Here is a 15,061-nt window from a genome sequence, read left to right on the forward strand (position 1 = left end):
GTGGTGGGCACGGTGAGAACAGAAAAGCGAAACCCTGGAGAGACGGGACGAGGGGATGGCTGCTCTTGAGCTCCAGCAGGAAGTCAGCAATTGCCCCTGTGTGGGGCTTTTGATTTCAGAAAAGAGGGAAATTTGGCAGCCATTTTTACAATGTGGTATCTCTTGATTTCTAAATGTTAGCTCAAAACAAAACCAAAATCACCTCATTGATCAAACAAAACAAGTCTCAGGGCTAGTTTCTAGGCTGGTTTTTATAACATCTTAGCAGTTCTGAGATTTTAGAGATCCTAGGATCCTTTAGTTCTATGATTCAGAAACTTTAATGTCCATATAAATACTCTGAAGGAACTTTGTTAGGATGTAGATTCTGTTTCAATACGCCTGGGCCTGAGATTCTGCATTGCTAACAAGCTCCCAGGTGACGTTGCTGCTGCTGGCCTACCTACCACACTGTGTGGTGAGGGTTTAGTTCATCCTTCCGCCCAGGAAGTCCCTCTGACTGTTCTCTCCCTGCTCAAAGAGGTCTCCAGTTCTGCTTGCACATCTCCAGGGACTGGAGGCTCACTACCTAGTGACAGAATGGGTGGCTACAGCTGCTGCTAACTTCTGCCAGGTTCTGCAGCAATGGTGAAGGCCTCCCAGAGTCCAATATGCCAAGGCTCAGGCTCTGGGACATCAGAGTTCCACAAAAGAAGCTTTACCTGGGGACTTACTGGAATGGGAGGGGCTGATACTTGTCACAAACAACTAAGCTGGGAGGATTTTCTGTTCAACTGCCTGCTCAGTGGCGCCCGGTTAAGCAGAGAATACTGCTATTCCTGGGTGTTCTGGTTAGGAGAGGTTTCGTGGGGTTTGTTTACCTTCCTTTTCCCAAAGCTTTGAAACAAGCTTTTCTCTGCACTTGGGCAAAGTATGTGGTTATGCCACAGGAGAAGGAGCCAGTTTCTGACTGGCGGGGGATGGAGAAGGGAAGGATGCTTGAGGCTAAACAGAAGCCCTCAAATCCTCAGGCCACACGACACCCCTGCTCTGGTGGAACAGGCGGTCTCCACCTCCTCTGGGGTTGGGACATCCAATCCCAGATCCTCCTTCCTGGGGCCTTTCTGATGGGCTCAGGGTCACTGGGGCAGGAGGCCACGTGCCCGGTGCCCTGTACCCGAAGGCCAACCGTTCTGAAGGCCAGCTGTCAGGGCCGGAGGGTATGGAAACCACCTAGGTAGGCCACTCTTCATTTTACCACGGAGGGGAAACCAAGCCCAGAGAGTGCATGAGACTTTCCCAGGGTCACACAGCTGGTTTGCAACCAGCTCTTGCAAAGGCTCAGAATCCTTTGAGGCGGAGCTGGATGGAAGCCACTGGTATTAGCCAGACTTTTGGTCACCTACAGCAGCAACTTTCAGGAAAAAGACCTTCCGGAATAATCCTGAGGGAAAGAGGAGTGTTTCAGAGGGAAATCATGGAAAGGGGTCATGGGGGTTCACCTCAGTAGGGGAGAGTCATTCCCGAGTCTGGATTCCTGGCCCACTCCAGACCTACCGAACCAGGATCCCTGTGGCTGGGAAATCCCTGGGTTCAGGAACCAGCCTGGGCTCACCAAGTCAGAGAAGGACGGGGACACCTGGCTTGAGTGGGACGTTCCGCAGGCAGGCAGGGCTAGGTCCTCAGGCTGGGGAAGAGGTGCCCGTCCTCCAGGAAGCATGTATGTAGCCCCCGGGGTCTGTGGGGTGTGGGAGCCAAGGGGGCAGTACCTTGTCCCAGGCCCAGCCTCACTTTCCAGAAAACTGGCCCGGCCTCGCCTTCTCCAGCTTCCGGCGCCGCTCAGGCGGGATATCCTGCAAGCTGATGCCGTGGTTGCTGGCCCTGTGGCGAAGGGAGGGGCGGCCTCATGGAGGGCGAGGCCCAGGTCACCCCACTTGGGCGGGGTCCGGTGCAGGGCAGGAGCGGAGGGAGGGCATGGAGGGACCAACTCGGTCATGGCGCCGCGCGAAGGCCGGATCCTCACCCCGGTTGCAGGTCAGGCGGTTTGGGGATGGGCTTGTCGAAGCCGCGTCTGCCCACCAGCCAGTACGTTTCCTCGGCGCCCTTGCCCTGGGGAGACACGGGGAGGGGAGGACTCAGACGGGCTGAGGTGAGGGCCGGTGGATCTCGAGGTCTTAGTGGAACCGGGCGTGGCGAGTTGCGTCTTCCAGCCCGGCCTCACCTTCAGCTCCGTGCGACCCCGCAGCTCGGTCTGGAAGCCCTCGTCTAGGGCGGAGAGAATCTGCACGGTGCTCCTGTTCACGTGGATGCGGTAAGCTGGGACGGCAGGGGACACCGTGAGATCAGGACACCCCTCCCACTCCCCCTCCCCGCCCCTCCCGCCCCGTCACACTCACGCAGCCCGGTGGACTCCATGCGCGAGGCGGTGTTGACCGTGTCCCCAAACAGGCAGTACCGCGGCATGGTGAGGCCCACCACGCCCGCCACGCACGGGCCTGTGGAGACGCGCGGCGTCGGCGGGCTGGCTGGCCCGCGCTGAAGCTGGCCTGCTGGCGGCTGGGTGGCACCTAGGGCTCGGGGGACCTTTAGCACCCCCATAATCTCCACTGGCTTCCCAAAGAAACCCTCTCAAGCGTACCCTCCCAATTACAATGCGGTGCCTGCTGTGAAAAGGTGGCTTCAAGACAAGTCCCCACCCCCACCCACTCCACGAGTTTGCCTCCTATCTAGGAAATCTGGAGCCCGCCCTAACGAGGGAGACGGGCTGGAGAGCCCGGGAAGGCGCGGAGTTACCCGAGTGCAGGCCGATGCGGATGCGCACGGGCACCTCGGGCATGTGCCGCATGCGGAAGGTGCCCACGGCACTGAGGATGTCCAGAGCCATGTTGGCGATCTCTGCTGCGTGCCGCTGCCCGTTCCGTTGGGGCAGCCCTGAGGCCACCATATAAGCGTCCCCGATTGTCTCCACCTGAGGAGAGAATTCAGTACTGAGCACCCCGCCAATGCCAATGTCCCTTGTCGGGAGGCCTAAACTGGGGTGAGTGCAGAGATCCTGGGGAGCCTTCCAGCTGGGGGACTGAGCTGGGGACTGGCAGAGGAGAAAAGGGACAGGAGGGCTGGGAAAGAGGATCGTGCTGGTGACCTTGGGCAGGGGAGCGGGGGCCGGAGAAGCTGTAGGAGGGCTTGCCCCCTATACACCCCACCTTGTAGACATCATGGGAGCCGATGATGGCATCAAAGAGCGTGTAGAGGTCATTGAGCAGGTCCACGACTTCGATGGGCTCACTCATGGCTGAGATGGTGGTGAAACCCACAATGTCACTGAAGTACAGTGTCACCTCCTCGAAATACTCGGGCTCCACAGGTGTCCCCATCTTCAGCGCCTCAGCCACAGACCTGGGGACGGCAGGTGGTGAGCTCACCTGGAGGCCCCACCAGTCTGGCTGGATTCCAGCTGTCCTCCCCACCCACCTCTCCCCATAGGCACCCACGGAGGCAGCATCTGTGTGAGCAGCCGGTCTGTTTTCTGCTTTTCCAGCTCCAGCTCCTCCGTGCGCTCCCGGATCAGGTCCTCCAGGTTACTGGAGTACTGTTCCAGCATCCGCAGCATCGAGTCGATGATGTTCATCTTCCGGCCCTTGTTGATGCTCTTGAACTAGTAGGAGGAGGAAGCTGGTGGGGCTGCTGAGGACCTGGCCTGCCATGCCCCTCTCATGGGGCTGTATTATGCCTGATCCTCTGCCCCCGCCCCCCTTCATCTATACTCATCAAGCCCGTGCTGCCCCGTGCTGGGCACTGTGTTTTCACACGTTATTAAGAGGTCACCTGTTCTGTTAGCAACTGACAAGGCGCTGGAACCAGCCCAGTCTTTGGACTCCCAGGCCAAGGGTCTTTCTCCCTCACTAGGCCAAACACATACTCAGTAAATGTTATTTGAATTGAATTAAATATTTCTCCCACCCAGAGCTCCATCTCCCACTCCAAAGGCCTCCACAGCCCCCATTCTAATTCTGTCCCCACCAAACCCTTAATCCTCAGACTACCCCCTAGGAAGTAGCCTGGAAGGTCAGAGATCCTGCCAGCTTGCCTTCCTGCAGCCTCCCCTCCCCTACCCCAAGTTGCTGGCAAACGGCCAGCCCAGTCCTTGCCCAGCCCAGCCCCTGACCAGGTCGAAGGTGCGGTCGATGGAGGGCCGAAGTTCCGGCTGCTCTGCCCAGCACTGTTTCATCAGCTGGATGCACTCCGTGGGCGCCTGGTCCATGGACACCGAGGGCCGACACAGCGGAGGGGGGCTCTGTACCCTCTTCACCACTTCTGGAGGCATGAAGGGAACAAAAGGGGGGGTGTGCCAGAACAGAAGCCACCTCTGACTCTGGCCTGATTGTTGAAGCTCAAGAGGAGGGGTCTGGAAGGGGAAGCTTCAGTAGGTGGGGAAGTGTAGTGTGGGAGGTGTTGCTGGGAGCAACAGGACCCTGAACCCTGGGGGCCAGGTGGCAGTAAGAGGGGCCAGGCAAAAAGACTGACATTTATTGCACATAAGACAAGTGAGGGTTAGAGTGATCACGTAGCATGCTGTATCCTATACATGGTATAGATCTGAACCAGATCCATCTGCTCTGTTTCCCCCTTCCCCCTATCGTGCTGCCTCCCTGGGGCCCCTAAGAACTAGAGAGGAGCTTGCTACCACCGTTGGGGCAGCAGGCTGGGTCCAGGGCCGGGACAGAGGACACCACTGACGTCTGGGTGCTGAAAGGCCGCCCCCTCCCATCCTGATGCTTGGCTCTCCACTGCCCTGACCCTTCAGAACTCAGCTCTAGGGAGTCCCACATAAGTAAGTCTCAGGACCGAGCGAGGCTGGGTCTCTGCCTAACAGCAGGGTGTCTTTCTAGTCCAAAGGCCAGGCGAGGGCGGCCGTACCCTCGGGAGTCAGCTCCAGCATGGCGTAAGGGGCGCTGCGGCACACGACCTCTTGCATGATGATGCCCAGACTGAAGACGTCGCCGGCCAGCGTTCCCCGGCGCTCCAGGGCCGGGTCCCGAAGCAGCTCCGGGGCTGTCCATAGCTGGTCTGGGGTCGGGGAAGGGGGCGTGGGCACGCGGAGGGCCATAGAGGCGCTAGGGACAGACACCCCCACCCTCACCAGAAAGCCCAGGCTCGCACCCGCTCAACTCCCCAGCTTCAGTCTGGCCCTGCTGCCCGCAGTGATCCCCAGGAGAAACCACCAGAAACCCAGAGCAGGTCTCAGAAAGCCGGGCCCTCACAAATAGGACCCGCCCTTCAGACAAAGCGGTGCCGAGAGCAGACTAGGTCCCTTGGGCACAAGTCCCGCCCTTAGGCAAAGCCCCACTAGAAGCAGACCCCCCTGCAAGGGCAGGAGCTCCGCCCCTCAGGCACAAGTCCCGCCCCCTAACGACTCCCCGCCTCCCCAGTCACGGAGCCAGACCCGCCTCATCTCAGAGGTCACAAGACCTCCTCCGCGGCAGGAGCCCCGTCCGGTGGGTGTGGGATGGAGAGAGTGCGAGGGAAGGAGGAAAGGAGAGGCCCTTGAAACAAAGGGGATGCGGGGGCTGCTCGGCCGCCCGGGAGGCAGCCGGGGAATCCTACCCTCCGCGCTGGGAGGCTCCGGTAACACCCTCTGCGCTTCCAGCAGTCGCCCATGACCGTGGTCGGTGACTTTAAGCACGAACCTCCCGTCCACGACGCAGTTCCGTGACTTCAGCCGCCCGTGGGCCACGCCTCGATGGTGCAGATACCTTATTCCCTGGAAGAAGTGGCGTCAGGGGCAGCCTCAGCCCACGCGGTTCCCCCGCCGGCTCCTCCCCGCCGCAGCCCACGCGGTCCCACCCCGACACGCACACCTTAATGAGGTCCAGTAGGAGGGAGGACTTGAACATCCAGTCCAGCTTTATGTCTCTCTGAGCGAGGAGGTCTTGGAGGGAGCCACGGGCACAGTGCTCTGAGACCACAGCCAGCATCCCTTCCCCGGGGGCCGCGGCGCCGCCAGCTCCCCCCGCCAGGAAGAGCCCCAGGTAGAGGGCCACGTTCTCATGCCGGAGCTCCCGGATCTGGGGGAGGGGGCGGGAATTAACAGGCATTTGCTGTTCTGGGAGCGAGGTGGGGAGGAGGCTGTTCTTCAGGTCTGTTTTTGATTAGAGGATGGGGTAAAAATGGTGAGTGGAAAGGTCTGTAGGGCATGTAGGGGCTTCCTCTACAGATACCTTCTCTCTCTGGGAAAGACAACACAGTCAAAGGCCACCGTGCAGACACTGAACGGGGTGTAACTTAAAGTTATGAATGAAAAGACAATTTTGCGCTGGTAAATCAGGACCCAGGCAGTTTCTGATTTATTAACCATAAGACTTTGAACTTCCTGGGTCTTAAGGGAAAACACCTCATGAAGGAAAAGCTCCTGGTACTCACCGCCCCCCACCCCCAACTTCTGATATAACCGTCCCTTGCGGGGAGAATCAGGCAGACACTGCAGTGCTTTCAAAAATCACCAGAAGTGGCTTATGCTGGTGACTCAGCCCAGGGCTGCTTTGCTTATTACATCATTGTGCCAGATAGAGGCACCCCCCGCCCCGCCCCCTGCCACATTAAGGAAGAAGGACTAACTAGTTGAGCTGTGTCCCAGAGGAGCCAGCAACAAGGCCACACCCACTCGGTGGGACAGAGGCCCTCACAGTCTGGCTGGGAAAATGAGGGCTAGTGGGTGACTGGTGCCCTTTCTAGTTTTTCTTTGGTCCAACAAGGGGCTTCTTTTCATCTTAAATGCCTGTTGTTAAATGGTGATTTAGTCCGTTGGCTACTGGTAGTCCACTTGGTGACTTAAGTCATTCTGCAGCTGTGCCAAGAGCTTCTGTGGAGGCATCCGGGAAGGAGGCCAGGCCAAGGCTGTATGGTGTTAGGGGTAAGGGGGACACTAAGGTTGGAATGACCAGAATAAGCCAGTTTATAGCCTCCTTGCCAACTTTCCACGTCACTCAGTTTGCACCAACTAGGCCATTCTGTGCAAGCAGCCTGACAGAACTGGAAACCCATTTATTTTCTAGCATTCACTCAACATTCACTGGGTGTCTCTAATGTTCCAGACACTGTGCTGGGTGCTGGAAATATTAATGCGATGGAGGGGGAAGGGGGAAAGCCCTCACTCAGCTTACAGTTCAGGGAGGGAGGCAGATAAGAAATAAGCAAGCACACACAGGTGAACAGACAATTATAAATTGTGATCAACACCTCAAAGGAAAGCACTAGTGTTATAAGAGAGCATGATAAGAAACCTGCTTTAGAGAGGAGGGGACACTTCACTGAGAGCCCTTCATCCCTGCCACAATGGGGCCTACTTGGACTCAGCTGCAAAGAGAAGGCAAGGAGGGAGGAAACGATGGCCACCTCACACCCCATCCCAGGCCCACTCTCACCTTGGAGAAGGCCATCTTGGTCGCTGGGCGGATAGCTATGTGCTGTTCCCCCGGGAATTTCTTCAGCCAAACCCAGTCTCCCTGCAGCAGAGACAGGAGCAGGGAACTCGGTTTCTCAAAACCCCATGATGTGAGGAGCCCTAGAGAGCCCCCATGTTTCCCTTGGCTCCCTGCCCCAGAACCCATCTTACATGTGGCAAAGAGCTTCAGGAGCAAGGGGTATAATGTCTGCCAGCCCACTTCACAGCCAGCTGCGTGAGAGCTCGCCCGTGGGAGAGAGACGCAGAGGCTGTCCTCACCACGCCAGATGCGCTCACCAACAGCCCTATTAAGTGAGCCATCACCACCACAAGTGTCGTTGAAATCACAGCCCTCATCACCACCCGCTGCCATAAGAGAGCACTGTGGTGGGCATCAGGAGTCTGGGTAGATCACGCGTTATTACAGACTAACTGTGAAGAATAGACAGCTCCCCTGCAGGCTCTGGGCCTCACTGTCCTCAGCTGTCGGCAGGGCCAGTTCATGGGCGTGCGACCCACGCAGTCACCCAGGGCCCTGTGCTCAGAAGGGCCTGAGCTTGGTTCAGTGATCTGCTGCTGTCACCCTGAATGAACAAAGGGCACTTCATTTTTATTTTGCCCTAGACCTTGCAAATTACATAGTTGGCCTTGTCTGTTGATAAAGGATTTGGACTAGGAGGGAATTCTGGGGGTTTGGTACTGACCCCTAAAGAAGATTTGGAAATAAATGTGGAGACATTTTTAATTGTCACAAAAACTGGGGGCTGTGATCAGTGGACAGAGTCAGAGACAAGTGGCACTAAACATTCTTCAAGGCATAGGGTCCTGCCCCAAACGACAATAGTGTTCTACTGGGAAATGGCTGCAATGGCCTCTAGGTGACATACTAGGAGTCTCTGCATTCTCTCCACGACATGACACCCAAGAGCTCTAAATCACCACTCCCTCTTCATGAGTGGAGCTCTCTCTCAGTGCTCTCTGAATGTGTTCTCATTATCTCCCACCCATCCCACCACATTCAGATCTGCTGACCCCGTGGTTAATGTCCTAATGCCCCTTTGTGACTTTCTTTTTCCCTCTAAGTCTTGCTGCTCCAGAGTGTGATCTGATTGGGTTAGAAGTGCTGGGCGGGGCCAAGACATGGGTCTGGCTTGAGTCAGAGATTAGCTCAGTCTGGAAGCCCCTTCCTGAACAATCCAATCCTGGAAAAGTCCTCTTTGTGACCATGAGATCACTTCCCAGATGAGCCTCTGTCTCAGTCTTTCCAGGGAGGCCTGTGCCCTTCAGTAACCCAAAGGCTTCGAGCACTGAGGGGGAGAACCAGGGGCTCCCAACAGGGTGGAGGATGACCTCAGTGGCCTCTTCAGGCTACATACTGGTCCCATCAAACTCCCCACTGTCAGGCCTCTAGTCTTTAGGCCACTGTGATTAGCCTTTGAAGAGCCCTCACCCGGATAATGGCTAATGGAAAATCCCCCAGCAGGAAGGATTCCCAGATGCTCCCCTTTGAGGAGGAATCCATGAACTCTCCCTAGTTCCCATTCTGGGCTCCTATCCCCATTTCCTGGACTCTGCAAGATACGACGTGACTCCAGGAACGGAGCTCGGCCTGCCTGGGGGTCAGGCTCACCTCATAGAGGCCAACATTGGTGTAATCCGGGATCTGGCTGTGGATGCTGCGAACGTCTGACAAGCTGCGGGTGGCCAGACTCCATCGACTCCCCTGGGCCACCTGGAGGGTAGAGGTCAATGCATGGGGTCAAAATATACTATGGGGTCAGAGTCCTGGGTTGAGGTCAGGCTGAGTTCTGGGGATTAAAGAGGGGAAGGGAAGAAATCTTAGTTCGGGAAGGTGATAATGACATTACTTCCCAACTACACGACACTTCAGAGCTTACAAAACAAACATATTCATTTTCTGTTGGAGCTTCACCCTATCCAAGGAAAGCAGTCAGGACAGGGGCTGTTATCCTCATTGCACACTTGAGGGCGTTGATCCCAGCACTCAGACCTGGGACGGAGCGAAGGCACAAACCAGGCCTTCCCAGGTGGGGGCTGGGGTGAGGGCTGGCCCAGGCAGGGGACCGAACATATAGGGGAGGACAGCTGGGTCCTGGCTCCCCTCCTCCCCCACCTTCCGAGAGCTGCCCCTTTGCGGGGGGAGGAAGGTGACGTCATCCAGAGTCAGGATGATCTTGTTGGGGCCGGAGACCATTTGGATGTGAAGTAGCCGGTGCCTGGTAGAGAAAGGAGGTCATCTTCGCAAAGGGGACCAAGGTCCATGAGAGGAAGCCAGTGGAGGAAAGTGCTGGCTCAGGGGAGGGCAGTCATCCCCAAACCAGACGCCCCCCCCCGGGACTCTGCCAGCCCTCCAGGACTCCTTCCTTCTCCCTGTCTCCAAAAAACATCCTCCCTCCTTCTACTCTTCAGTGGGCCCAGCCTGCTGCATAGTTGCATTTCTGGCAGGTGGAGAGCCAAGCTCCTCTCCTACTTACCCTACTCACCTAAAATAATGGGCCAGGAAGGCCCCTGTCAGCCCCATCAAAACCACCAGGAGGAAGCCGATAAAGACGACGCCGGGCTCCACTCCTGGAGGGGCAGTGAGAGGAGAGATGCTGAGGACTGTAGCAGAGGGGAGGCATCCTCTCTAGCAGAGGTCCCCAACCCCCGGGCCACGGACTGCTACTTGTCCGCGCAGCCTGTTAGGAACCCGGCTGCACAGCAGGAGGTGAGCGGCGTGAGTGAGCGAAGCTTCATCTGCTGCTCCCCATCGCTGGCATCACCGCCTGAACACCCCCCCGCCCCGCCCCAGTCAGTGGAAAGACTGTCGTCCACGAAACAGGTCCCCGGTGCCAAAAAGGTTGGGGACCGCTGCTCTCTAGGGAGGAATGCGGTCACGTCAAATCTTGGAGGCTCCAGAAAAGGGGGATGGGAGCCCATAACGGGATCTAGGGAAAGGTCATGGGTCCTGCAAAGGGTGGGGCGGGGGTGGTGGTCTGGGAATGCTAGAAAGGTTCCAAGAGGACTCCAGGGGCTCGGCAAGACAGGGGTCCTGCACAAGCCAGGGGTCTCTGAGGAGGACCTGGAAGGGCCTCCAACAGGAGTTACAGGATGAGAGCTCACTCTCTTTCACCACTTTGTGGAGGGTTCATGGTCACTGTCCCAGTGTGGGCTGGGATGTTCGCCCTCACCTCCGTTGCAGATGACGTCTGGGTCGAACCAACACGAGGGGTCGGGCCCAGGCCCCCGTCCCCCTCTAGGAAAATGCACCGGGGTTCCGGCGGAGCGGAAGAAGCCCCGGGTGGGGTTCAGCACGTATGTGGCAAACAGCCGGTCCCCGGCTGCATCCGTGTCCAGCAGCACAAAGGAGGGCTCCTCGGCTCCTCCCAGTGCCCCACAGAAGCCGGGGACCTGGGCATCCCGGACGTGGCGGGCCACGGCTGCTCCGGACACCCAGCCGCCACCTGTGGCCGCCCGCGCTCGTGCCACGCCCCCAGCCAACAAGAAGACCGAGTCATAGATGGTTCCGAAGAGAGGGGATACCTGGGGAGGAAGGGTAGGGGGTTCAGGTTTCGGGGTCACGGCCCATAAACAGACAGGGACTTACTGTCTCTGCTTATCCTTTCACTGGGCCCTTCGAGTCCTTCAAGCCCTATGTGTTTTGACTGTTCGCACCTCCTAGTTAGTGGCTCCATATCCCTCCCCATTGACTCGCTCTTCCTCTCCTCATTGGCTCTCTCTTCCTCTCTCCCCAGTTGGCTATCCCACCCCTTTTTGCCACTGCCCTTTCCTCTTTTCAGTATTCTTATGCTCTTCTTATCATTTGTTACTTCTAACTCCAATACCTACATCTCCTCTCTTCCCTCTCCTTTGGGTTGCCCTGCATATATTTTTAAAATCATTACCTACCATTGATCGAAAGCCTTCTTTCTCATCTTTTGTTGGCTTCTATTTTCTATTTTTAGTTCTTTTCTTTTCCCCAAGGCAACCACCCGACCTCACGGAGCTTCTCTATTATTCCCACTTCCCATCTCTCACAGTGCCAGGCACTGTGTGGAGCACTAGGGATATATCAGGGTACAAGACAGTCCCTATCTCGAGGAATCTTTCCTCTAGTTGGGGGAGACAGACAGGGATGTTAAGGCAGTGTAATGAGTGAGGGGAGGGGTAACTGAGGGAGCTGAGGAGACAGGAAAAATGCCCAGCCCAGGCTCGGGGAGGAGGAAGAGGCTTCCAGAAGTGACCATCCCTCAGGGGACGAATCCGAAATATCTGGGGGGGTGTAGGGACAGGAGAGAGGGAACAGTACACCCAGTAGCACAGAAGCAAAAGAGAAGGTCACATCTGGGGAACCCAAAGTAGCTCAGCCTGGCTGAAGTTCAAGAAAGAAGGAAGAGAGAGGAAGACATGAGACCTGATAAACCAAGTGAAGAGACCTGTATCTATCCAGGGCAAGAGAAGCCACTGGGAGACTTTGGATGGGGGTGTGACACAGTCAGATGTGTCAGATTTCTGAAGTTCACTCTGATTGCTGGGTGGAGAAAGGCCTGGGGTAGGTAAGTGTTGAAGCAGAGACCACTTGGGAGATTTTATTTGGGGATTTGGACCAGAGTGCTGTGGCCTGAACCAGGGGTGTGACAGTGAGGATGGAGAAAGTAGATGGATTCAAATGACCTTTGGGAAGCGTAAGTGACAGAACTTGGTGTCTGGATGTTGAGGGCAGGGTTAGAGGAATCAAGGGTGACTCCCAGAGGTCTCACTTGGGCAGCTAGGTGAAAGGCTATGCTACTTACTGAGAACTGAAGAGGGTTTTCCCCACCATTTCCCCCACCTCTATTGCTCCACCTGCCCTCCATCCCATCTCACCACTGTTCTCAGGGAATCCTGGATATTAGCTGATTGTTGGGAATAAGCTGTGAATCTAGATGGTTATAGAAGCCCTTGCTCCACCTAGGGACCTTTCTGCTTCTCACAAGATGTAAGGCTCTCAAAAAGTTAAGACCACTAGGTGAAGCCCCAGAGGAAACACCTCCGAACTGGGCTGGATCTGTATTCTCCCTCCTTCCTGCTCTCTTAAGAACACTGGTTGTTTAATACAGACTGTATGTCATGGCCATGTTGGAAGTGGGTTTACTTTAAAGTAGACTGCAAAAGATCCTGCAGTGCAGAGTTTGTTAGCGTTTGCTCCTTGGAGCTGATCTTGAGAGGTCTCATTGCCAACTCTCTGGAAGCAATTCCAATACACAAAGATGCTCCAAGCAGGGCCAGAGCCTCCACATCACCCAGGACATGCAGAGCTGCTGGTTATTCTCTCCCTACTGGCCTCCTACTCCCTCCTGTTGACCGCATCCTCCTCTCATTCCATCGACTCTATCCACTTCTCTTCCCATTGCCTGCAGCCTCCATCTCCCCTTTTTGGCTATTCTCTGCTCTCTTCCCTGGCTCTCTTCCCCTCTTCCCTCCTCCCTGGTCCCTCTACCTGCTGCAGATTGAGGTCAGGGGGCAGCTCCTGATGCTCTTGGGCCCAGCGCAGACTGTCCAGCACGCTGCCTCCCGGGGGACAGTGACGCGTGAGGGTGAGCACCGCATCGTGGGCCTTGCGAAGCTGTGAGCTGTTGGCGAGCACGGCCAAGGCGTCGGGGCCTGGAGACAAGGCGTAGTGCAGCGTGTCGAAGGGCAGGAAGACCAGGGAACCATCAGCCAAGCCCAGCTCCTCTGCAGCCTCCAGTAGGCAGCGCTGCTCCTCACCACCCAGCAGGACCGAGTGCATCACCATGATCACTGCTGCGGACACAGGGGCTCCGCTCGGTGCTCTGTCCTTTGCTCGCTGGACGGCTGACCCCCCCGCATCCTGTAGGGGAGCCTACCTCTGACTCTGGGCCCATCTTGGACCCTCCTCAGGGCCTCTCGGGCTCCAGACAGGTCCGAGGGCTCCATAGAGGTCACCAGGGCAACGGGCAGACCCCGGGCCCTGAGCGCCGTGGAAAGTGCGCGTCCCGCCTCCACCCACAGGTCCTGGGGGGCGGTGACCAGGGCCACGTGCGCCCAGCGGAACGCGCGCAGGAGGGCGTAGAGCGCATCCGCCGCGGGCGTCACCGCGGGAGCCGTGGTGCCCGCCGCCCGTATTCCGGGGCAGCCCCAGGGCACCAGGGCGATCCCCGCCTCTTGAGCTAATAGCTCCGCCGGCCGGCAGGCTGCGGGGTTCACCGGCCCCACGAGGCCCGAGACGCGGGTGAGCGCGGAGGACACCGCCCCCAGCGAGCCCGGCGTCCGGCACGGCTCGGGCAGCAGCGCGACCTCGAAGCGGGGGCCGTCCTCCAGGGCAGCTTCGTGGTTCAGGCGGGCGGTGGCCAGGCGGGCGGCCAGGTCCGGGCGGGCACGGGCGAAGATGGGGTCGCAGGCCCAGGGGCCCAGCACCCCAACTGTGAACACAGCGGAGAGGGCGGGGCGCGGCAGGAGCAGCAGCGGCAGCAGCAGCAGCGGCGGCAGCAGCAGCAGGGGGCGCAGCCGAGGCCGGGGCCTGGACGGCGTCTGGGGAAGGCCGGGCGGAGGCGGAGCCTCCCGCGTGGGTACGCAGAGCCCGGGGTCCCGAAGCCCACCCGCGAGGAGGGCGCGGGCGGTCATTGCCGGCTTCTGGGAGCATAAACAGAGCAGCATGAGAGGACGCGACCCCCAGGGCTCTCCGCAACCCCCAGGTTCTCAAAGCCCAATTAACCCACGGCTTGTCTCTGCTTCCACACCCCCCTCCGCGGGCTTGGACGACTATATGGGGTCAGGGGCATAGCCTGGAAACACCCCCTTTCCCCCGGCTTTGCTCTGCTTCCCGGTCCCCCTTGTCTGCCCCTCTCCCCCTCTTAGAGCTGTCGGGGGTCAGTGGGGACACTCCCATTCCCTTCCATGGTCTCCTTCCGGCAGAAGGGACCTGGAGTCCGTGTGGAGGGGGCTCTGCCACTCACCGGAAAGTCCGGGGCTTGGGCCCAGGGCCGGGTCTCGGGGTCACAGGGCCGATCCTTCTGACGCTCTCCCACGGGTGTCCTTTGCCATGGCCCAGGGCGGGGGTGTGGGAAGATCGGGCCAGAGCCCTTAATCTCCCCAAGCTGATTAGGGTCTCTTAAGCAGGCAGGGAGGGGCTGGTGGAGGATGGGGCTCCCTGGGGTGGGCTCTGTCCTAGCTTCCAGGCAGCCAGCCAGATTCTTTCCCCTCCCTGCGTCCCAAGCCCCCCACCATAACCCCCAGCATAAAAGCAGCCGCAGGTCCCCCTTTCAGGCTGCTGCCACATTACCCTGCTCAGCCTGGGAAGCAGCAAGACGAGCCCATGGACACCTGTGGGTGATCAGTCCTGGGGTCCCATTTCCTCCAATCTTGTTTCCAGTTCTGCCAGCCAAGTCAGAACCAAGTCCCTTGGCTGGCAAAGTCTACACCCAGAGACCAAACCCAAACCCAGTCTGATACCTGCCTTCTCTCACCTGCCCACACTTGATTCTCTGACCTCCACTTCTCCATGCCTAGGTAAGCATCCCTTTGGCTTTGGGTAGGCAGAACCCTAGGAAGAAATGGAAAGAACTCTGACCTTGGGCAGGCCTGGGTTCAAATTCCTCCTTATTGGCCTTGTGACCTTGGGAAAGTTTCTTAATCTCTCTC

The 15,061-nt window shown here is 57.9% G+C and overlaps 1 protein-coding gene across 1 annotated transcript; it reads right to left on the reverse strand.

Annotated features, from left to right (window-relative positions):
- Positions 1–1,766: 1,766 nt before the first annotated feature.
- GUCY2D (guanylate cyclase 2D, retinal) lies at positions 1,767–14,044 on the reverse strand (the record flags this gene model as incomplete). Its single annotated transcript, XM_079725352.1, has 18 exons — positions 1,767–1,860; positions 2,003–2,088; positions 2,201–2,295; positions 2,376–2,474; positions 2,773–2,947; positions 3,183–3,375; positions 3,471–3,634; positions 4,145–4,293; positions 4,897–5,046; positions 5,584–5,740; positions 5,838–6,044; positions 7,401–7,481; positions 9,051–9,152; positions 9,555–9,657; positions 9,925–10,009; positions 10,612–10,963; positions 12,900–13,204; positions 13,288–14,044. The coding sequence occupies 18 exons, from the start codon at positions 14,042–14,044 to the stop codon at positions 1,767–1,769; spliced, it is 3,354 nt and encodes a 1,117-aa protein (XP_079581478.1).
- Positions 14,045–15,061: the final 1,017 nt, after the last annotated feature.

Source organism: Hyperoodon ampullatus (assembly GCF_949752795.1).
Source record: "Hyperoodon ampullatus genome assembly, chromosome: 19".
Taxonomy (NCBI): Eukaryota; Metazoa; Chordata; class Mammalia; order Artiodactyla; family Ziphiidae; genus Hyperoodon; species Hyperoodon ampullatus.